Source organism: Diabrotica virgifera, chromosome 3 (assembly GCF_917563875.1).
Source record: "Diabrotica virgifera virgifera chromosome 3, PGI_DIABVI_V3a".
Classification (NCBI taxonomy): domain Eukaryota; kingdom Metazoa; phylum Arthropoda; class Insecta; order Coleoptera; family Chrysomelidae; genus Diabrotica; species Diabrotica virgifera.
In genome coordinates, this window is record NC_065445.1 from 219,089,028 (window position 1) to 219,114,879 (window position 25,852).

The window sequence follows — 25,852 nt, forward strand, 5'->3', positions numbered from 1 at the left end:
GAAGATACATATACTACTTTAGGCGCGATAGAGAGTAAATTTTTATTATTCTGCGCGCATGCACACAGAGACAGTATGTTATTCGTTGCTAAATCTTTTAAGTTATGTATGTATCAGTCCAAAAAATATATTCAGTAAATATAGTCAGTTTTTAGTAAATATATTATAATTTTTGTGTCTTTGGATTTGTCTTCCTCGGGAGTAAGATAATACGTATTATTAAAACATTTTTATATTTTTAATACTTCACTTCGTCTATTTGCTATCGTAATCTGTCATAATGTCCGAGAAACCGTAAAAACAATGCCTTCGTAGTAGCGTTACCAGGTGTCCCGATTTGCGCGGGACGTCCCGATTTTCAGGGGTCTGGGGACGCATACCGATTTGTACCTGATCGGGACACTAAATGTCCCGATTTTCACCACGAAAACCAATTTCAGGAGGACTTGCAGTGAATTTTATAACTATAAAACAAGGCACTCCTAAAAGCGGCAAAATCGAATGAAAAATATAATTTTAATAAAAACTAAATAATTTACTTAATCTACGATTTTTTTTGTAATTTCGTCTGATTATTATTATTATGTAGGATTAAATAGAGATTTTAGAAATACCTTGTAGTCCAGTAAATGAACGGGAAATACGGCGATACTGTGTAATTTTCAGGATCAACTCCGAATTGCATGAAAATTTGGACGGCTTGTGCCGTTGATTGCTTTTACTCGGGGGGGGGGGGTGACAGTCACCCCTAGTTGGGAGTGAAAAACCGCGCCTTTAAAATAAGTCCGGAGATGGATAAATTGACTAATTCTAATTATTTTAGTTCTATAAAATTTTAACTTGCTTACTACTTTTTGAGTTATTTACGAATGAAAATGTTTATTTTTCGACAAAAAATCACGTGTTCAGGCGATTTTCACAAATAACTCAAAAAGTAAGTATTTGATTTAAAAAAATATTCTTAGCAAAAATGTAGCATAATATAAAAAAAATTGTGAACTCGTAAAGTTTATAGACCCAGCAAAAGCAAAGTTGTAGTTCATGAAAAATACGTTTTTATTCGTCAAATTCCAAATCAAATATTTCAACGTGAAATAACCAAGAATGAAGTACTTTTTGGGAAAAACCAATTAAAACTTTTTTAATAAAGCTTTATTTTTATAAGGACTAAGTTTTCACTCTAATGGCATATAAAACAGCATAATGCTATTCTACACCCCACCAGAATGAAAACAATGGGAACCTTCTCTGGTTATATAGGGTTTATATGCCATTAGAGTGAAAACTTAGTCCTTTTGCTAGCAGTTGCCGCTAGGGCATCTATGCCATTTCGTTCGTTGCAATCCGGGACTGCACGCTGGGGTTTGTTTTGGTTGGATTAGGGAGAGCAGCATATGTGCCTCCTGATGAGAGACTAATAAGTTTCGAAACCGGTAGGGGTGCTTGCAGCGCTCTCTGATTGGACTAGAATATGGTTCGGCTGTGTTTTCGTTTTGCAACGAAATTGAAAATGGTTATTCATTTTTGCTTTATTTTTATGTTTTAAAAAAGTTTCTAGCATCAAAATTAAACGAGTTATGCTCCAAATCAAGTTGACTCCTTTCTTTTTGGTAAAAAAATCGTGAAAATCTCCCCCTACTTATTAGCACCCTAAATGAAATTAATCGTTACCGCTTTACAAACAATTTACTTTTCTTATGTATTTTTTACATGATTGAAAGGGCCTAAAAGAGTCACTAATCACGAGTGTATGCAAAATATGAACAGCCATATTTGAACCAATTTTTGTCTAACAGAAAAACAAAATGAATCTATCATAGTTATAAAAGCAAAACCTACCTACTTTTTACTCCTTGAGATTTTTAGTATCCCTAATACTTTTAAGTTATTTAGAAAAAAGGGCATTTTCCAATATTTATTAATTTTTTTTAATATAAAACCAATTTTTTTCAAAACTAAGGACTCCCAACCAGTAAACCTTACAGATCGTATAAACAATACACATATAACGTAAATGGTAAAGCGGTAACGATTAATTTTATTTACGGTGCTAAATAGGCGGAGATTTTCACGATTTTTTTTTACCAAAAAAAGGAGCCAGCTTCATTTTGAGCGTAACTCGCTTAGTTTTAATGCTAGAGACTTTTATTTACTACTGGGCTATTTTTGTTTATTTGTCCCGATCTACAACCCTAAATCCCGATTTGTTTTTGCTTATGTACCGATTAAATACAAATCGGACCTGGCAACACTACTTCGTAGCGTCATTGGTACAGCATTCGACTAGAGATCGAGAGGTCCCGGGTGCAAATGCGGACAATTGCTGTCTTTTTTTTTAATTTTTTGATTTTTAGAAAGTGATAAGTAGTAAAATTAGTGTAATAAAATAAAAATCAACTGTTTAAAGTATTTTATTTCGTTGAAAATCATATAATAGAAGTATAACTTCTTACGTGCGTATAAAGTACACACACATTATTTTTATTCAAAAATGTATGTGTTCTCACGAGTCCTTCTGATTGATTTCTTTCTATAATTCTTTTCTTATGATGTTGTGATTGTTCTTGAGGCAGATTCTCCCTATTTCAATTAAAGCAATTTTCACTATGTAAATGTTTTGAATAATCAAAATTGTTGACCTTTGTTTTCTCCCTAGCATATTCCAGACATGTTCAATCGAGTTTAAGTGCAACATATAGGACATTTTTGCAAAAAATGAAATGTGTTCGAACTTGTCTTGATTTTAAATTTTAAACAAAATGGTGCTTTTGAAAAAATATTATGCAGCTCATCGGATATTTTTTTCTAGTTAAAAATTTGTGTTATAAATTTTTGAATTTCTCTTTTTAACCAGCTCTACATTATAATATAATATCCAAAAAAGTGTTCTGAAAAATTTCAGATTTCTAAGTTGAATGATTAAAAATCATAGCAATTTTTGCTAAACGTGCGAGTAGAGCGCAACCTCATTATTAGTCCAGAGATATAAGATTTTTCTCGTGACACATCCCCCTCCAGGCTGAAACCAAATTATTTGAGTAGTATGGATATCTATACTTAATAATAACCTATATGTTTCCTGCAGCCGATTTTGATGATATACATAGTTATAAACAAATGAAGATCAAAAAACGGTAAATTTTCGCTTTTTTCGTCTATTACTAAAAAGTGAAGCATTCTAAACAAATTTGAGAGTAAGAAACTCATAAATCGTATAAAAAACTTCAATAAGGCGTTCGCTGAATATGTCTATCCTTATTGGTTGCTTAGAAAATTGCAAAATAAGTCATAAATTTTGAGATTTTATAAATGTTCATAACTTATGTAAAAATTAAGTTATAACCTTCTTATTAGGTACACGGAATGCTGAGACTTCTTGTGCTTAAATATTATATTTTAAATTTCAAAGCAATTAGTCAAATAGTTTAAAAGTTATATAATTTGTTTACCCAAATTCATTTTTTTTGCAACACTATAAGTCAGAAAATTATAAGTAGTCCATTCTTTCACGGTTTTTGCTCTAAATTTTAAAGAACCGCTTGGATTGACATGAAATTTGGCATACGTATACGCTGTGAGCTCGTACGTAGAGGGGATATTTACAAATTCGCGAACGCCAGTAGTGACAAGTTTGTAAACGTTTACTGGAAATTTGACATAAATGTCAAAGTGATTAATTTAAAATTAAAATTAAAAACATTAATTATAAACAATATTAGTTGGTCAAAGCTGTGGTATATATTTTTACCTTAAATATACCTACGTTTTAAATACTGAATTTAAGTTTTTTTAATGTTCCGTAATATCTAATTATAAATAATCTATTATAATCTTAGCGCCATCTACACGATTATTGTCAAAGTATCAGAAGTAAGAAATTGATATTTTATCAATAGAACGTCAAAATGATTAGAAAAATCTTAAAAAAATCGATTACAATTTAATTACTTTTTTGCGTTGTAAATATTAAGCGATAACAATTAAATAATAAATTTAAAAATTACCGGTAAAAGTTGAATTAGTAACCGCTAGGAGCGACACCAGCGAAGCTCAGAGCGTATAGCTTACATGTCAAAGAAAAAAATATATTCATATTCACCCAATTTCAAATAGAATATTTCGACATGAAATATCCAAAAAATTAAGCACTTTTTGGGAAAACCCATTATAACTTTTTTAAACTGTTTAAAAAAGCTTTATTTCTGTTTTTACAAAAAGTTTCTAACATTAAATTTAAACAAGTTACGCTCAAAATATAGTTGGTCCCTTTTGTTTTTGCAAAAAAAAATCGGGAAGACCACCCCCTAATTAGCAACTTAAATGAAATTAATCGTTACCGCTCCACAAATTATTTTACTTATGTTGTGTTTAGATGATCTGTAAGTTTCATCGATTCAAAGTGCTTATTTTTGAAAAAATTTGGTTTCAAAGTAAAATTTTTAAAAATTTTTATTTTAAAAAATATGTTTTTTTCAAAATAACTTAAAAATTGTTAGAGATACCAAAAATCTCGAAAAACAAAAAAAAAGTCAGATTTGCTTTTCTGAATATCATGTATTTTTTTGTTTTTCTGTTAGACAAAAATTGATTAACATTTGGTGTTTCTAAATTTGCATATATTCGTGATCAGTGACTCGTTCAACCCCTTTTAACTACAGCCCTTTCAATAATAAGGACTTTGAACCGATGAAACTTACAGATCATATAAACAATGTATACACGAGTCAAGAAACTTGTGAAGTCGTAACGATTAAGTTCATTTAAGATACTAATTAGGGGGTGATTTTCTCGATTTTTTTACCAAAACCAAAAGGGACTAACTTTATTTTGAGCGTAACTTATTTAATTTTGATGCTAGAAATTTTTTTTATAAAACAAAAATGAAGCTTTTTTTAAACACTTTAAATAAGTTGTAATGAGTTTCCCCCAAATGTGCTTCATTTTTGGTTATTTCACGTTAAAGTATTCCATTTGGAATTTGACGAATATGAACCTATTTTTCATTAGCTATAACTCTGCTTCTACTAGGTGTAGAGACGTGATATATACACCATTTTTTTTTAATTATTTACAGGCTATATTTTTGCTAAGAATGTTTTTTTGAGAAAATACTTACTATTTGAGTTATTTGCGAAAAACTGTCTAAAAGCGTGGTTATTTTGTTGAAAAAAATGAACATAGTCACTGCCAAATAACTCGAAAAGTATTGACTTAGTAAAAAACCTCTATTGAACAATAGTTACTTAAAATTAGCCAGTTTATCCATTTCCTGACTTTCTTTGGGCGAATATTTTTTCACCCCCAAGAGGGGGTGAAAACCACCCCCAGGGCAAAAGCACATATCGGCACAATATCACTTTTTTTCTTTGACTTGTTAGCTATGTGTATGCCAAATTTCATGTCAATCCAAGCGGTTTTTTAAAATTTAGAGATTTTGCAATATTTTACCGTTAAAGAACGGACTAAAGGTTACAGTAATACTTCGGGCAGTTTATGAAAGAAGAACATTTATAATATCAACTTAATTAAAAAAAAATGACAAAAAGTAACTTTAAACAGTGTAAAATTATTTTTCAAAAACATGTCGATTTTTTGCTTACTTATAAACAATTAGAATAACTTTTTAACCGTTACGCGTGAAAAAATGAATTTTTTCATATTTAGAAAGACTTAATTTTTATACACATTTAGAAAGAAAAACAATTGTCCTAGGACAATTAGGGACGAAGTTAGCCCCCCCTTTTTTTAATTCACATGTTCTTGCAAAATAATTTTGCAATATTTAGGAATTATTTTTGTCATTTTTTTTTAATTAAATTAATAGTGCAAATCTTCTTCTTTCATAAACTATCCAAAGTATTACTGTAACTTCATCATTTTCTGACTTATAGTGTTGCAAAAAAAATTAATTTGGGATAAACAAATTAAATAAATTTTAAACTACTTGACCGATTGCTTTGAAATTTAGGGTATGATTTAAGCACCAGAAGTCTCAACATTCCGTGTAATAAGAAGGTTCTAAGTTAATCTTTATATAAGTTATGAATATTTATAAAAACTCAAAATTTATGATTTATTTTGCAATTTTCTAAGCAACCAATAAGGATAGACATATTCAGCGAACGCCTTATTGAAGTTTTTTATACGATTTATGACTTTCTTACTCTCAAATTTGTTTAAAATGCTTAACTTTTTGGTAATAGACGAAAAAAGCGAAAATTTACTGTTCTTTGATCTTCATTTGTTTATAACTATGTATATCATCAAATTCGGCTGCAGGAAGATGTCCATACTACTCAAAAAATTTGGTTTCGACCTGGAGGGGGTTGTGTCACCAACATGATATTTTTTATTCTTATTTCTCTGAACTATATCTCGTTTTTGAAAGTTATCTTCATTATACAAAATGTTTATTCACGATATGCGCCAGTCGCAAACCTTGTGCTTCGTTTTTTATTTAAAAAATCTGAAAAAACAGTTTTTTTGCTTTTTGCGCTTATATTTTCGCTTATAACATTTGACTAGTTAGAAATTAAAAATTTAATGTTTATTGTTTATTGTTTGAAAAATAGCCAATGGCGGATTTTGACATTTGCGTTGGGAGGGGAAGAGGGGAAATTGAAATGGAAATGAAACACCAACCAAAAGACATAAAAAAGATAAACCCAAACTAAATCAAATACTAACATGTTTATGGGGTTGAATTTGTCTGTCTATGGTTTCAGTTTCACGTCAGCTAATACCGGGTGTCCACTTATATTTTCCCCCATTTTAACTGCCTATAACTTCTAAACGGTTCAAGATAGAAATATGCGGTTTTCGCTGAAATGTTTTATTTTAGTAGAAGTTTTGTCTGAATGGATTGAATTTTTTATATCGCTTTCAAATACGAAATAAAAAATGGCGGATTTTTGAAAAAAACTTTGTTGACTTTTTTTTAATGGAACACCCAGTATATTTTTTTGTAAATTGAAAGAAATGTCATTCACCTATCCAGCGATATAAAGTTTTTCAAAATTGGTTGTCAAATCACTGAGTAATTAATTTTTAAAATGAGGGGTGCAACGTGGATATCACATACCTAAATAACATAACTGAGCACAATGATATTATGTTATGTGATTTCCACATTGCATCTCTCATTTTAAAAATTAATTGCTCAGTCATTTGGCAACCGATTTTAAAAAATTTTATATCGCTGGATAGGTAAATGACCGTTTTTTCAAGACACAAAAAAATATACTGGGTGTTTTAATAAAAAAAGTCAACAACGTTTTTTTTTAAATCCGCCATTTTTTATTTAAAAGCGATATAAAAAATGGTCATTTACCTAAGAACTTGAAAAAACGGTCATTTATCTATCCAGCGATATAAAAAAATTTAAAATCAGTTGTCAAATGATTGAGCAAATAATTTTTAAAATGAGAGATGCAATGTGGAACTCACATAACTTGCTTAGTTACGTTATTAGGTATGTGATATCCACGTTGCACCTCTCATTTTAAAAATTAATTACTCAGTGATTTGACAACCGATTTTGAAAAACTTTATATCGCTAGATAGGTGAATGACCTTTCTTTCAATTTACAGAAAAATATACTGGGTGTTCCATTAAAAAAAACTCAACAAAGTTATATTCCAAAAATCCGCCATTTTTTATTTCGTATTTGAAAGCGATATAAAAAATTCCATCCATTCAGACAAAACTTTTACTAAAATAAAACATTTCAGTGAAAGCCGCATATTTCTATCTTGAGCCGTTTAGAAGTTATAGGCAGTTAAAATGGGGGAAAATATAAGTGGACACCTGGTATATGTTTGTGTTTCAACAATTTTTTTTCTTTAATTTTGGACCTTGTTAGGGGGGAAATTTCCCCATTTTTCCTCCCCGTAGATCCGTCGCTGAAATAGCAATAATTGGGAAAAAAGTGCAAAAAGTTAAATTTCTCCTTTTTTGACCTCTTAAACAAACTTACAGCGTTCGCTTTCGTATTCCGCCTAGAAAAATTAAATTCTAGAATACGACTGTGTACTAAATCTCGTTAGTATCGGTTTTATAGTTTTTGCATAATAATTTTGCAATCTTCTAGGTCTACAAAAATTCTTGTAAAGCAAAATTATGCTGAGGCCACAATAAGCACTTTAAATAGTCGATTTTTTTTATAAAGAAAGCATAAAGAAAGAAAAGCATTTTGAAAAATAATTGAAATCAATCAACTGGGAGAGCCTAGGAAATTTGAGGGAGAGCCGAGCAAAAAGTGAATCGCTCAAAAGTGAATGAAATAGTATACAAATAATGCCTCGAATATTAACGGGGTATTTTTAGTAATAGCTCATACTGCTTATCTTGAGATAAATAAAGACTTATAGTTTATCTTGACGTAACTAAGTAAACAATGATACAAATACACGTTTGACAGCAATATACATATTATATGTGTGTACCTACCCGACATGTAGAATTCAGATTTCGACTCAAATTTCTAAAAAACATAACTTTATGTACCAATTCCGTCCACTATTTCATATAAAACCACAAGGTATCTATACTACAATCACAATAAAGATGCACTGGAAATAAACAAACCAAGACACGCTGAAGGTTACGAGGGGCACTCCCAAATCATAATTTACAATGTATAGGGGAGTGCAATTAGAATGAAAACATGCATTGTTTCGGAAAAATTCAAACAAGCTTATATTTTTCTAAAACTTGTTTTGTTAGTTTATAAATACCTATACATGTTAAAGTAAAAAGTTCTACTCGCAGATTTGGGCGCTAATTGTTTATCAATTGTTTAAACAATAACAATTGTTTTGTATAAATAATTTTAAAAATATCGTTAAATTCATTATTTTACTTTGATCAAATATGTTTCTATTTTGTTTTTGATTATGCTGAATCCGAATATGGCATTGCAATTTGAAAATTTTTATACAGAAGCTCTTATACAGTATGTCTGAGTAGCTAGGAACCACATGGAAAACTTTTTTATTGTCAATTTTACGAAAAAAAGTTATTCTTCATAAAATGCTCTTTCTGATCTAAAATCTAAGATACAACCATCAGATATCAAACTTTTTTAATTTTATACGAGCTATGTAAAAAATATGAATTTTTCTTAAGAGTTAAGTGCCTTTATTATTCACAATATTTTAATTAGAAGGATGTAATTGAACACTAAAACAAATTTTTTAATTCCAAACAACTTTTCTTAATAACGATTTTCGATATTGTGAAATGTAACGATTTACTCTTGAGTGAAATTCATATTTTTTGACATACCTCGTATATAATTAATTAAATTTGATATTTGATGATTACATCTTAGATTATATACGATGCAGAGTATTTTATAAAGAATAACTTTTTATTCGTAAAACTGATAATAAAAGTTATCAATAGGTTCCAAGTTACGCAGACATACTGCTAGAGCTAAAAAAATTTTTTTTGCTGAACATTTATTATTGTTGAAGCTTATTATTAAATGTATGAGTATTAAATGTATAAGTTTTACAGAAAAAAGTTTAGATCACTTTGTATAAATATTTTTTTAGTTGGTAATTTTCGGTTTTTGTATTACATTTTTGTTATCTTTCTTAATTTTCTCAAAAAGAAATAGTCTATTTCATTTCTAAAGTAAAATAATTTAGTGCATTTTAAAGATCACATCCTAAGCTTTAAAAAGGTACTTATAAAACTGTAATGTATCTGTTCAAACTTGAGTAATACCGTCTTAAAGTGGTGGTAATTCTATAAAACTACGAAGATTTCAAAAATTACATTTTTTGATACGTTATATCATTTGAATTAAATTTTTGAGATTTTTTTTGAATGAAACATCATTTAGTAAGATACTTGAAAGGTAAGTTGTGCAAAATTGAGGGTTTTATAAAAAAAAATTGTATTAGTTACACATTTTTAAATCATTTTTAAACAAAATTCATGTAAGGCTCATTTTCCGCCCCCACCGTACTTATGCCCATACATTTTATTTCTTTTTATTATAACCATAATATAGCTTAATTATTCTTCTTTCAAGTTCAATTTGTAAAATTTCATTTGATCCATTAGTTAAAGAATTACATTAAAATAACTCAACCGTGCACTTCGCCGTACGCTAGTTTACAGTGCGCCAATGTTTGTGAGAAGGGTGACTTTAACGTTATACATAAAAAATTATAGAAGATACAGATTTAATTTTAGAAAATTCTTTATATAAAGTTTTTTTTGTAAAATTTTCTGAATTTTTCAATGGTCAAGTCAGTTTTTTTATAAAATTTATGATTTCTGAGTTATTTAAAAAAAAAACATCTAATTTCGTAGCTCATTTGTTTAATAAAAAATGAAGCACCCACTTTTGGAGTAGAACTTTTTGATATGTTATTTATTAAACATTTCTTAATGAAATTACAAAAAGTTCTATCTTGTTTGATTTTTTCCGAAGTGAAAATCTATATGCACTCCACTAGTATATACATTGTAAATCCCAAATCATGATTTACAAGCTCATACACCGTAAATCATGTTTCGTAAGTTTCGCGTAACATTCAACCTGTCTTGGTTTGTTTATTTCTCTCTCTATCTCTCTTGGACCATCACTCCTAGTGGAGTATTGGGCGCATCTGCGTTTCTTGGCCGATAGTGTAAGGCGGCTGGTGGCCGCGTCTTCTTGTGTTTATCCTCTGGTTAATCTGCGTACCAGTTCCTTCCACTCTCCTTTGTTTCTTGCTTTGTTTTTCACTTCCCCCCAACTTAAGCCGATTCTGTTGTGTTCTCTGGTTACTGTTTTCTTCCAGGTATTATCTGGTCGTCCCCTCTTCCTTGTCCCCTCAGGTTGATATTCGAGTGCTTGTCTTGTGATGTTTTAGGATCTTTCCTTAACGTATGGCCGATCTATTTCCATTTCTTCTGTCTGATTGTTGTTATTATACTGGTTTGTTTCGTTCGTTTCCATAGTTCTTCATTCGTTATTTTATTAGGCCAGTAAATTTTTAGGATCTTTCTTAAGGACCTATTTGCAAAAGTCTCTAGCCTCTTTGTTGTGCTTTCGTCGTGCTTCCAAGTTTATGCTCCGTAGAGTAATATGCTTTTTACACAAGTATTGAATATATTGATTTTTGTTGACTGTTATTTCACTTGTTTGACAGATTTGATTTAACGCATTGAAGGCGAATTGTGCCTCGTTATTATTGCTTGTATGTCTTTCATGCATCCTCCTTTTCTTTTCATGATTGATCCCAAATAAGTGACTTTCTCTACTTCTTCAATTTCTTTGTCTTTTATTTTTATTTTATTAATTTGCGGGATATCATTTTTTAAGATTTTTCTATTCTCTGTATTTTTCCGGAGACCAATCATGTCAGAGTACTGTGTTAGCTTGCTGTTACTATGTTAGCTCGACTTTTGTTTGCATGTGAGTTCTGTGTTCTGTTAACAGGCAGACGTCGTCAGCAAGTTCAAGATTTTCAAGCTAATTAAAGAGGTTCCATCTAATGCCTGTCCGATCATCTGTTACTTTCCTCATAATCCAGTCTACCAAGATAAGGAACAAAGTAGGAGATAAGATACAACCTTGTTTACCACCGCTTTCAATAGCCATTTCTTCTGTGATCACTCCCTGTGTTCTAGTCTAGCTTTATACCCATCATAAAACAGTTTGATCAGGTTAATAATTTTTGTTGGTAGACCATACTGTCTTAAAATTTTCCACATTTGTTCCCTATTGACTCAGCCGAAAGCCTTTTCAAAGTCGATAAAACTTACATTTATGTATGTCTTTTTGCCATTCATTAGCTTGTTCTAGGATGATTCTTAAGGTGCATATGTGATCTACAGTGGAGCGTCTAGCACGAAAACCTGCTTAGTTACTTCTCAGTTTCTTGTAAATCTTCTTTCATTCTTTGGAGCAGAATTTTTGTTAGCACCTTGGATGAGGCGCTTAGTAGAGTTATTACACGCCAATTTTTACAGTTACTCAGATCTCCCTTCTTTGGTATTTTTATTATCAGTCCCTCTTTCCATTCTTGTGGGAGTTCTTCGTTGGTCCATATTTTATTTAGAAGTTTATGTAGCAAATCTATGGCTTGATCGTTGTCTGCTTTTATCAGGGCGATAGGTACATTATCTGTTCCTGCGGATTTGCCATTCTTTAATAATTTAAGTGCGTTGGTAATTTCTTCTCTTGTTACTTTCGTTGAATGTCCCATCGTTTCCTTCTCTGCCTCTTTTTTTGATTTCATCCGATGTATCCGAATCCATTATTTTTTTTGTTAACTTCTACTAGCTTTAATATTGTTTGTAGCTATAATATTTTAGTACAACAGTATATAACAATAATAATAATACCAATATCTATAGCTATTCTTAAATATTTAAATCCAATCCTGCAATTAGGCCAGGAACCTAAGCTTTTGACCTCGCAATTTTTACAGAATGTCCAATATATTTTTTAGTCCAAGTAATGAAGGAAATAAGCCACAATTAAATTGAAAAAATAATTTTATTTTTTTGGATCGATGGAAATGGATCGATTTGCTGGAAAATTTGAGAATAAGTAGTGGATAGTCCAAGGATCAAAATCTATATGATTCCGAAAGGCGCTTTTACCGTGGGGGTGGTTGCCACCCCATCTCGGGGGTAGACATTTTTTATTATATTTTGACCACAAAAGTTGATAAAAACATTCATTCTAAGCAAAAAACGTTCTATACATTTTTTTGATACAATTAATAGTTTTCGATTAATTCGCTTTCGAAAGTGTTACGTTTTGTATAGAAAAATCAATGTTTTTCGATATACTCATTTACGATTCACTCAATTTTTGCCGTAGAAAAAATTTTTTCAAACTAAGTTCTTGGGAATTAAATAACCTACAATTTTATATTGAAACATTTTTTCGTATCTCTGATGCTAATCTTTCTATTCTGAAGAAAATGGCATTTTTTACCAAACTAAAAAAATTCGTTATTGGCTTTTAACACCAGTTTTTTAAAAGCTTATCATTCTAAACCAGTCAGACTTCTAGAATTTATTAATAATACATAAATAAATAGAATGAATAAGGCCAATGACTAAAAACACCACTAACTTACATTATTATGCTTCCAATTGGATTTCTCCTTTTTTTTTCAAAAAAATATATTGATTTTTTAACCGTAACTTTTTTATTTTTTATTCTAGAAAGTTTGATAGAAAATAGTTTGGTAGGTTTTTATAAGATCTATAAGTGTATTAATATTAAATCTTTTAAAATCCTCAGTCGCAAAAAGTGGTGACTTTGAAAGGGTTGGTAAAGGTGGTATTTGCATGTTATTACAAGTTTTAATTGACAATAGCTCACTCAATTTTTGCCGTAGAAAAAATTTTTGAAAACCAGGTTCTTGAGAATTAAATAAGCTACAATTTCATATTTAAACATTTTTTCGTATCTCTGATGCTAATCTTACTATTCTGAAGAAAAGGCCATTTTTTTCCAAACTACATAAATTCGTTATTCGCTTTTAACTCAATTTTTTTAAAACTAATGATTCTAAGCCGGCCAAACTTCTAGAACCTATTAATAATACATAAATAAAAAAGACCTAATAAGATAAGTTCAATGTCTAATTTTAATTAGGGTGGTGATTAGGTGATTGCTTGCGATCACTTTTTCGTTTGAACGAGTTGTCCTCGAAAAATCCATAGTTTCCCTGTCTTTTGTCTTTGAAATTACAATATTTAGCATTTGACGAAGAAGAGCCAACATATAATAAAGTATAGCTCGATTACTATTGGTCTTAAAGAAAATTTAAAAAAAATGGTTTTGTTTATTTTTTCAAGAGTTACATTTTTGTTAAGTGAAGTTGTTTTGATAAAACGAAAACTTTTGGAGTTATTAGCAGAAAACTTATTAAAAACATTGATTTTTTCGATATAAAACTAACACTTTCGATAGCGAATAAATCGAAAACTATCAATTTTATCAAAAAAATGTATAGAACATTTTTTGCTTAGAATCAACGTTTTTACCAACTTTTGCGAGTAAAATATAATAAAAAATTTCCACCCCTAAGATGGGGTGGCAACCGCCCCCATGGTAAAAGCGCCTTTCGGCATCATATAGATTTTGATCCTTGGACTATCCACTACTTATTCTCAAATTTTTAAGCAAATCGATCCATTCTGTAAAAATTGCGAGGTTTTGTCCTAGGGGCCGTTCAAGTCCCAACGCAGGTTGGGAGGGGGGTCAAAAATCTTCAAAAATTGCGTTACGCAATAGTTACACGCCCATTAGAGTGCGTTACGTAGGGGGGAGGGGGGTCAAAAATCTTCAAAAATCGCGTTACGTAATACTTGAACGCTCCCTATTTTAAGCTTCATTACTTGTCGTTCTGAAGCTATTTCCTTGTGGCATTTTTATGATTAACTATTTATATGGGAAATAAGCCACAATTAAATTAAATTTATTCAAAAATTAAATTATTATTATAAATATAATAAAAAAAATCAAATAATTTTTTCAATTTAATTGTGGCTTTTTCCTTCATTACTTGGACTAAAAAATATATGTCTCTGTCTATTTGAAAAATAATAAAATATATCTATTGTAATTGACTAATAGACCGAACTGTATCGTTGCCCCCGCTAGCGAAATTATTCCGATTTGATTTTTTTGCACAAACTTACTCAAAAAGAGGTCCTTATAACACATCCACAGGGTGCCGGGCGGTGCCGTGGTCGAAAAATAGTTTAAACAATTTTTTTAAACAAATTCACAAAAATAATTTTTTCGGTTCGAACAATATTTTTTTAAATAATTTAGGTCATTCTGAGCAAAAAAGGTATGTTGTCATTTTTCTCTAAAATTGATTGTTGTCGAGTTATATGCGATTAAAAATTTGAAAAATGCGAAAATGGCCATTTTCAAGTCTTAATAACTCGATTAAAAATTATTATTATGAAATTAAAAAAGTGACCAAATTAAGTTTCAAACCCATTTTCTTCAAGATCCTGAAGAGATTTTTGTCATTATTTTATTACAAAGCTGCTATTTTTAATTATTAACAATTAGCGCTATAGTCCAACTGTATCGTCTCCCCCGTTAGCGAAACTATTTCGATAAGATTTTTTGCACAGACTCAAAAAAAGAGGTCCTTATAACACATTTACAGGGTGCCGGGCGGTGACGTGGTCGAAAAATTGTTTAAAGAAATTTTTTTAAACAAATTCACAAAAATAATTTTTTCATTGCGAACGATTTTTTTTTTAGATAAATTGGGTTATTCTGAGCAAAAAAGGTCTCTTGTGATTTTTCTTTAAAATTGATTGTTGTCGAGTTATATGACCATTTTCGCATTTTTCAAATTTTAAATTGCGTATAACTTATAGACAACAATCAATTTTAGAGAAAATTCACAAGAGATCTTTTTTGCTCAGAATGTCCCAAATTATCTAAAAAAAATTTGTTTGAAGTGAAAAAATTATTTTTGTGAATTTGTTTAAAAAAAATTGTATAAACAATTTTTCGACCACGGCACCCTGTGGATATGTTATAAGGACCTCTTTTTGAGTAAGTTTGTGCAAAAAAATCGAATCGGAATAATTTCACTAACGGGGGCGACCATACAACCTGGACTATAGCGCTAATTGTTAATACAGTGGAACCTCGATAACTCTGATTAATCGGGACCGTGGCCGATCCGGGTTAGCCGGAGAATATGGAAAAAATTTATAAAATACGGTATACTTACAGATAAACTCCGATATAATTGAAATATCATGAAATATAATATGCACAGTACACATCTAAATTACGTATAGTTGTATAGAGTATTGTTCATTTCTTGGTAAAAAACTCATGCGTAGACAAAAAACACGCAAACACAAACCTATCTGAAGCACGATTACAGAACGGAAGCGAAAAATACGACTGTACTACACACAATACGATCACAATCGGAACAATGTTATGTTATTTAAGAACAGTGGAGACTAAGACCATTGTTTAAAAAATAATTTTTAAATGGTCTTTTTTGAACAATGCTAAGACAGTTTGAAATAAATAAAGAAATAGAGGTGCCTGTTGTTTCCGATAATTCGAGACAATGAACATCGCTCTGCCGCCGTGTGCCATGAGTCATTTTTACTATCGTATAGTTCAAATTACACAAATACACATTATCTCTCAAATATTATATTACATACATTTTTATTGTTGAAATGTTTGTCTGATGAAAATCGGTCCGGGTTAGCCGGACTTCCGGGTTATCGGGGGCCGACTTATCGGGGTTCCACTGTAATTAAAAATAATAGCTTTGTAATAAAATAATGACAAAAATCTCTTCAGGACCTTGTAGAAGGGGTTTGAAACTTAATTTAGTCACTTTTTGAATTTCATAATAATAATGTTTAATTGAGTTATTAAGCCTTGAAAATGGCCATTTTCGCATTTTTCAAATTTTTAATCGCATATAACTCGACAACAATCAATTTTAGAGAAAAATGACAAGAGACCTTTTTTGCCCAAAATGACCCAAATTATCTAAAAAAATTGTTCGAAATGAAAAAATTATTTTTTTGAATTTGTTTAAAAAAAATTGTTTAAACAATTTTTTGACCAAGGCACCGCCCGGCACCCTGTGGATATGTTATAAGGACCTCTTTTGGAGTAAGTTTGTGCAAAAAAATCGAATCGGAATAATTTCACTAGCGGGGGCGACGATACGGCCCGGTCTATAAGTAATTACATAGTAAGTTGCTGGTTTTATTATCAGTATTACCGCGTAAAAAAACTTTGGCTAATGAACTTATCGGACCTAGGTTTTTTATCGGATATACTGATGGCTTACATTTATAATAATGTTTTGTGGGCTCTTCCGATTCGTTTGTCGCGGTGAATCAATCCGCATTAACATTTTGGTTTTACAATTGGTTGTGTGACTTGGAATCTTCTACAATTTTGCTCCATTCGTTCCTGTTTTTGCTTCTGGTTACCCATTCTCTGACTCCCATCTTCTCAAGGTCCTGCACTATCTGGTTCTCCAATCTAGTTTTGGGTCTTCCTCGTGGTCTGCCTGATACAAGTCTCCATTTGGAAATTTTCTTGATAACGGCTTCTGGATTCCTCCTTTCTATATGTCCCATCCATCTGAGTCTCTGTGCCTTGATAAATCTGACGATGTCTTCTCCTTTCAGAAGTTCTACTTCGTGGTTCATGAGTTTTCTAAATTCATTATTACCTAAGTTTAGTGGTCCTGCTATCCTTCGAATTATTTTCCTTTCTAAGATCCTCAATCTGTCTTCCTCTTTCTGTGTCAGAAACATTACTTCAGCACCATATGTGATTACTGGTTTAATTGCTGCTTTGTAAATTTTCAGTTTTGTATTCTGAGTAAGCTTCTTATCGTTGAGGAAGTTACTGTATTTCCAGTAGGTTCTGTTTCCTGTCTGGATTCTTTCATTAATTTCGATACTTCTATCATTAGTTCCATTAACTGAGACTCCAAGATATTTAATATGTTCTACCTTTTCAAATTCATATTCACCAATATTTAAGCTTATCATATTAACTAGGTTTTATCTTCAGCATATTAGGTATTTTGTTTTGTTTTGATTTATTTCTAAACCCTTTTTGGATGATTATTTGCATAACTTCATAAATTCTTCCTTTAAACTGTTTAGGTTTCTGCTAATTAATGCTATATCGTCAGCATACGCCACAAGTTGCGACGTCGATGTTATAATCGTACCTTTTATTTTTGTAGCACTTATTGTTCCTTCTATAGCGACATTAAATCGCTTACTTTAATACTGCTTAAAATAGTTTCCGATAACACTTATCACCCTTATTTTCACTATCAAATCACTCAAATAATTTAATTGTTCTATTTTCGTCTGATTTTGAAGATTTAATTTGGAGCACAACAGCTAAGCGTGACTCTCAATCTGCTGCCAGAACCGGACTCGTTGCACTAGAAATAAACAAACCAAGACACGTTGAATGTTACGCGAAACTTCCGAAACATGATTTACAGTGTATAAGCTTGTAAATCGTGATTTTGGATTTACAATGTACATACATTCTGGTATGTGACATTCTAACCCCTCTATTTGAACCTCTACTAGTCCAACAACAGTTTGGGTTTAGACCACGAAAATCTACAGAATTAAATCTTCTTAGTCAGGTGGACTTCGTGCTGGATGCCTTGGAGAAGGGGTATCAAGTGCATACAATATACACTGACTTCTCCAAGGCATTCGACAGGGTGCCACACAATATTTTGTTGTATAAGTTAAAACTGATTGGGATTGATGAGCCTTTATTGTCATGGTTCCAAAGCTACTTATCTGATCGTAGACTGATTGTTAAAATTGGCACTTTTCTTTCTAAAATTATCCAAGTTCCATCAGGAATACCCCGGCTCTCACCTTAGGCCACTCTTGTTTAATATTTTCATAAACGACATAAATGAATGCTTCGCGATCAGTTAATTTTTGCTCTTTGCTGATGATCTAAAATTAAGCTGTGTGATTAAATCCCCAGAGGATTGTGAAAAACTACAGTACGATTTAAATAACTTGCTAGAGTGGTGTAAAAGAAATGGCATGGAACTTAATCCAACTAAATGTAAAACTATGACTTTTTCCCGTTCCAGGAATGCTATTGTTTTTGACTACAATATTGGTCACTATACTCTCGAAAGAACTTCCCTTTTTAATGACTTGGGGGTCACCCTTGATACAAACTTACAGATTTCTCATCATGTAGAGCAGCGATACTCAAAGTGTGTTCCGCGGAACCCTAGGGTTCCGCGATACCCCTGTAGGGGTTCCGCGAGAATTTAGAAAAAAAAATCAAAACACCTCTCTCTGGTCGACTTTTCTGACGCGGCTTAGCACGATTCACGAGGCGTAGTCGAACCACAGGTCGAACTTAGTTGCCTCCTGTTGCCTCATACAATTTTACTAGCCTGTCACCGCCGATACACGACTTAGTGTGACCAAAGAATACCCCAACCAACTTGGTTGGTTGGGGCATTCTTTGGTGTGACTTAGTCCTTATTCAGTAGTCAGTCGACAATTAGGGTTCGGAGCGACCTGCTAGAAAAAAGTGTTTATTTTTCTACTGCTGTATTCTGATTGTCTCAATTTTGTATTTTTGTTGTTTGTGATCGTACGTTATTTTGTGGTTTTTAGTAAAGAAGAATGGAACGTTGGCTTAAAGGCGTTAAACGTGATGCAACAACATCTTCTACCGAAGCCGAATGTTCGAAAGCAGTACGCGCGGAGTATACTGCAATTACCGGTCAAGACGATTATGCAACGACGTCAAGTTCCACGGTTTCAAAGGCGAAAAAGAGGAAATATGATGATAATAGATCCATGGCACCTGCCAAGTTGCGCCGACATTTAGAAACTGTACACCCCAATTCTAAAAACAAGAATAAATAATTTTTTATACGTAAAAAAGAACAGTTATTGGAAAGTCAAAAAACTATGATGCATGTAACCCAAACTTTCAATGAAAAAGCCACAGAGGTATCATATTTAGTTAGCTATCGCATTGTACAAGCAGGTGAAGCGCACAATATCGCTGAGAATTTAATAAAACCATGTGTGTTAGACATAACAAAATGTATGCTCGATGAAAAACCTGCAAAGCATCTTTCTACAGTAAATACTGCTATCGAACGATACTGTTTCACTGCGTATTCATGATCTGACCAGCTACGTCAAACAAGAACAACCTACTACAAAAAACACGATTCGCCTTGCAAATAGATGAGTCTACTGGTATCGCTGGTCTGGCTACCTTGCTGGTTATCGTGAGATATCCATATGAAAGAGTTCTTTTGATGAAGACATGCTTATGTGTTCACCGCTGCCCACAAACACAACCGGAGAGGAAATTTTTAATAAAATAATTATGTTTTTTGAGGAAAATAATCTCAGTTGGAACGGGGGCAATGTACAGACATTTGTACAGATGGGGCCAAGGCAATGACAGGTAATACAGCAGGACTAGTGTCACGAATAAAAAATAAAGCTCCTAATTATAGCTCTAGCCATAGTATCCTGCATAGACAAGCACTTGCGATGAAGCAAATACCGTCAAATCTAAAATTAGTTATGGATGAAGCAGTAAAAAGAATTAATTTTATCAAATCACGACCACTACAATCCCGATTGTTTTCATTTTTGTGTGAAGATTATGGCAGCAAATATAACTGCTGCTCCATATAGAAGTGCGATGGCTGTCTCGGGGTAAAACTTTAACAAGGCTATTTGAACTTAAAGCCGAGTTACAAATGTTTCTTTCAGATAGTTATTTCAATTTGAAAGACCGTTTGTATGATAAAACTTGGTTGTTCCGAATGTCTTTTATGGCGGATATCTTTCAAAAACTGAACGATTTAAATTTATTATTGCAAGCTAAACAGACAAAAGTGTTCCAGGTCTGTAACAAAATAACTGCCTTGAAAAGAAAATTAGATTTTTTAATTATTTGCGTCAGAAAGAGAGAAATAGAAAGCTTTACATCACTCAGTTTGTTAGAGATACGGACTCAGAAATGTTCCGAGATGATGTATTTGAAGAATTGGTTAAATATCTCACTTCCATGCGTGCATCTTTTGAGAAGTATTTTCCCGAAGAACAGAACACAAAAATGAAACTGAATTCATCGATTCATAAACCCAACTTACAAAAGCCCGAAAATATGTCAAACGAGATATACGAATCTCTTTTAGAAATGTCATCAGACACATTTATGGAGTCATTGTTTAAAACGACGCCTCTCGAAAGATTTTTGGTGCAGAATCCGTGATGAATATCCAATGCTTGCCAAAATGGCTCTGAATATTCTTCTACCGTTCCCAACAACATATTTGTGCGAAACAAGATTCTCAACATATGCAGCCACGAAAACAAAATACCGCAATAAACTGGACGCCGAACCTAATATGAGACTTCAAATGTCATCTATTAAACCTGATATCAACCAATTGATGAAAAATAACAAAAACAGTTTCATACCTCCCATTAGTTAGATTTTTTTATTTTAATATTATATTATATTATTATACTTGTTACATATATGTAAGTAAGTAATAAGTAACTGTTACATTGGAATTTGATTATGCTTATTAATAAAAAATACACTTTTAAAAACTATTGTTTTATTGTAGGGTTCCGTCAAGTATTTTGCTTTCCAAAAGGGTTCCGTCGCAAAAAAAGATTGAGAACCGCTGATGTAGAAAATGTTGTTAATAAGGCTTCCCAGATGCTTGGTTTTATTAGAAGATGCACCCAGGACTTCACAAATATTACAGTTTTAAAAACCCTCTAGGTACTGTGCCTTGGTCCGTCCCGATCTTGATTATGCCTCCTGTGTATGGTCTCCTTTTTGTGGAATACATACTAATGCTCTTCAGTTAGTTGAACATAAATTTTTAATGTTTTGTGACTGCATAGCTTCACTGAGGAGGCATGAGGATGCTGAAATAGCTATATGGAGATGGTGGTCCAACTCTGAATCGAATATAAACAAAAACTGCCTTTATCTTTTCCATTTTTACTCAGTTTTGAGTATTTAGAAACTGTCTTTCGGTCCTTTTCCTAGACGAAGAGAAGGTAAATGCGTAGCCTAAGTGTCCTCTATTTGCTTTCTCCTATTTTCGTCGTCTCTGTGATTATATATTGTAAAATCCGGAGATACGGGATGCAGCCAGAAAGCAGTTATTAACGAAAAGTCTTAGATTTAAAATATTGTTTATAATATTTTTATTTCAATTATTCTAATTGTTTAAAAAGTAGTAAACTTTGTATCTAGGGCTTTTCGTTGTTTTCCTCGTAATACGAGAGATGTCGCTAGATTGCGTCTTAAAAGGTGGACTCATTGTATCGCGATGGTTTCCCTTAAATAGGCAGATTGTTTATGTTCCTTTCAGAGTTGTGACTGCATAGCTTCACTGAGGAGGCATGAGGATGCTGAAATAGCTATATGGAGATGGTGGTCCAACTCTGAATCGAATATAAACAAAAACTGCCTTTATCTTTTTATAAATTTTTAAAGCAAATTGCATATAGACCTAATATCTTGGACAACTACAATGATGCAGAGATATTCTTAATATCCTAAATATGCCACCAATCGCTGCTCGTCATAAGAGAAGGGATCTCATCACTTTCTACAACATCCTACATGGAATAACTGAAACTCCTGAGCTTCTTCAAAAAATTAATATGCATGTCCCACTAAGAACAACCAGGGCTACAGTTAGTTTCCATTACCCAATCCACCGTAATAACTATGGTCTTAACAACTTCCTCACTAGAACTGCCAGACTAGCAACCCAGCACCTTAACATTGACCTTTTCCAAACTTATAGCAAGTTCCTGAGTCAGGTTTTAGTAAACATTAACTAAGTAAGACTTAAAGACTAAGTTTTCACTCTAATGGCATATAAAACAACATAATGCTATTCTACACCCCACCAGAATGAAAACAATGGGAACCTTCTCTGGTTACACCTCCGAGGCTTCTACAATATGCAAGCCATACGGATGCTGAGACTAAGGAAGATGAGGGAATTCTACAATTTACAATTCACGTCCCATCTGCTCAGCGCGGTAAAGTTCCAACGAGAACTGCGCTGAGCAGATGGGACGTGAATTGTAAATTGTAGAATTCCCTCATCTTCCTTAGTCTCAGCATCCGTATGGCTTGCATATTGTAGAAGCCTCGGAGGTGTAACCAGAGAAGGTTCCCATTGTTTTCATTCTGGTGGGGTGTAGAATAGCATTATGTTGTCTTATATGCCATTAGAGTGAAAACTTACTCTTGTTGTAGCAGTTGCCGCTAGGGCATCTATGTCATTTCGTTCGTTGCAATCCGGGACTGCACGCTGGGGTTTTGTTTTGGTTGGATCAGGGAGAGCAGCATATGTGCCTCCTGATGAGAGACTAATAAGTTTCGAAAGCGGTAGAGGTGCTTGATGCACTCTCTGATTGAACTAGATTATGGTTCGGCTGTATTTTCGTTTTGCAACGAAAATGAAAATGGTTATTCATTTTCGATTTACATTTACTCTGATTGGATTACGAAGGGAACCATTCTCGTTGGAACTTTACCGCGCTGAGCAGATGGGACGTGAATTCTAAATTGTAGAATTCCCTCATCTTCCTTAGTCTCAGTTTATAAATAAATAAATAAATACATTGATTTGGGAGTACTCCTAGCAACATTCAAGTATCTTGTTTGCTTATTTCTAGTGCATCTTTATTGCGATTGTAGTATAAGTTGACGACAATTTCTCATACAAGTCAGAATAAGTATGAACGTGAAATACGGCGATACCGTGTAATTTTCAGGGTCACCATCGAATGTCATGAGAATTTGGATTTAGGTCCTACTTATTACTACTTACTTACTCTTTTGGACTTGTGTCGTTGGTTGCTTTTACTTGGAAAGTGACAGCCACCCCCAATCGGGGGTGAAAAATATATATTCAGAATAAGTCCAGAAATGGCTAAACTGATTAATTCTAATAAGTAGTAGGGGAGGAAAGTATGCTAAAGCAGTTACTCGAGCGTTATGTTGACCGATTAGGTTGTGAAGATTAGGTTCTAAAACCAAAAAAAGTTAAGTAAATTTTTCCATTTAAGTGAAGACTTTTTTAGCCCTCATTTTTTAATTTAATTTTCTATTTCCAACAATCGTTTTTTCCGATTATAACTTTGATTATCCATAATTCGAAAAAATGTCTCGAATAAAAGTTACTTATTTTTATGTAAGGAATCCATGCAATAAAAAATAGTTGCTTCTATTTAAGATTTTAAAGTAACCACCACCCCGCCTCCGTGGGTCGTATTTGGTGCCATTCGATAGATAAAAAAAATAGAATAGGGAGCGTTCAAGTATTACGTAACGCAGTTTGGGGGGGAGGGGGTTCGAACAGCGCGTTACGTAACATTCTTTTTTAACTTAAATAAAAAAAACTACATAATTTCTTTTATGATTTACATAGACCCCTGAATTGTATTATGATTTGTCTACTGATTTTTCAGTAGCCCTACTGATTTGAACTCCGATCTACTGAAAACTAGATAAAACCTACTGATTTGAACTCCAATCTACTTATCTACTGAAAACTGTATAAAATCAACCGAAAACTCTAAAAAAAATTCATTGCTCAAATGTAAACCATTTCTCATTTATATTATACAACCCAAAGCCCAACATCCAACAGCGCATAACTTCTTTCGTTTCACTTCACCTAAATTATATTTATTAGGGCTAGTTGTAGGGCTAATAGATGTACTTACGCACTTTTAAATGTTAATATTGATAAATAAACAAATTATGAATTTTTAAACTTGGAACAGCTATCTCGGCAAAAAATGGTTCTAGAATTTTTTTTTCTTTTGTAAGTGTGTCAAAAACTATCAGGAACACGAATATCGAAAAATAATTTAAAAATTTTTAATCCCGGCGATGTTATTAAAAAAACAAGTTTCAAACAAATTACACCAATTTTCAAACACCATTAATTTTGGAGGGGTGTTTATTTGGAATTTTGATTTGTCAATACATTTGTCAAAAATATACATAAAACCAAAAAAATTAAATCTTAAAAATGTGTATTCTCTGTCGGCCACAACCGCATTTTTGCAATTGAAAAAATAGTACATAATTTTATATAAACAAATTAAATATCTCATAAACTACTTAATATTTATCAACCAAATTTTTTTTTCAGTTTATACTGGTACCATATCGGAACTTTTTCTGCAAAACAAAATGTTTATAGTGCTTATTTATAATGCAAATAATATTTTTTAGGAAATTTGTTTTTCAATTTTGATTTACAATTATTTAAATAAATTAAAGGTCAAATTTAATGTAGTAAGTCTTATATAAAATATGGATTTGTCAGCTTTGCAGAAAAAAATTGTAAAAACCCCTTATAAAAACATGAATTGCCGCAGCAGTTAAAAAAGTAAATTTTGTGCGAAAATTACCCATTTTTAATTATTTAAACAATGATCCCCTCATATGAATCATATACTTTCTTAAAAATATCTTTTGTTTGGACCTAAGCTTTGATAAAAAATTTATTTCAACCTGTACGGATTTACATTTTGATTTTATTTTATTTTATTGGGCTATATTTTAAAATTTAAAATTTGTAATTGAATAAATTATGACCTACTTACCTACTTCTAGAAAGTAGTCGTCCAAATTCTCGCTCCTATCATTTATGTATATTCCTTCTATTTGAACCATGCTGGTTTATTTGATCTGAAAACGGAAAATTGTATTCAAACAATGATAAGCGATAATTATAGGTGCGTATATCGCTGACAGCCGCCGAAAACAAATTGAAATAAATATGTAGTCTTCCCTAACTTTATTAAAAAGCTAAAAGATTAGAAAGCCTTATCATTACAAAATTTAAAATTTTTAATTATTGATTATGCGAAATAAATAATCTAATAGCTTTCAACATACCCGTAGTAATGATTATTATTATCTTCTGTTTCGTATTTCCTTTCGACAATGAAATGCGAGTAGAATGGAAGGAGATCTTGGCAGTGGCGTAGCTACTGCGGGTGATATCTTAACAGAAACTCAAAATTGAATCGGTCGTTTCAGAAACAGCGGCAGCGTTCAGTTTGTAAAGAAGAGATTTTGTCAGTCATGATGTTTCTGTACATACACAGATCATAATTCAGAACATGTTGCAAAATGTATCAGTGGCTTTATTAAAAAACTTTGAATGATAATTCTACGATGTTACGCTACTGCCTTGCTTTTAAACTAACTTATAAATAGGAATGCGTTTATATGAAAATAAAACGCCACAAACC

General features: G+C 32.0%; 1 protein-coding gene across 1 annotated transcript in view; it reads right to left on the bottom strand.

Moving 5' to 3' along the window:
* Positions 1 to 25,503, bottom strand: part of LOC114325948 (fatty acid-binding protein homolog 6) — a 62,310-nt gene extending 36,807 nt beyond the window's left edge. Inside the window, exon 1 of the mRNA XM_028274103.2 lies at positions 25,199 to 25,503. Coding sequence (XP_028129904.1) covers positions 25,199 to 25,268 — 70 coding nt within the window. The 5' untranslated portion in view covers positions 25,269 to 25,503. The remainder of the gene's footprint in view (positions 1 to 25,198) is intronic.
* Between the last annotated feature and the right edge of the window lie 349 nt (positions 25,504 to 25,852).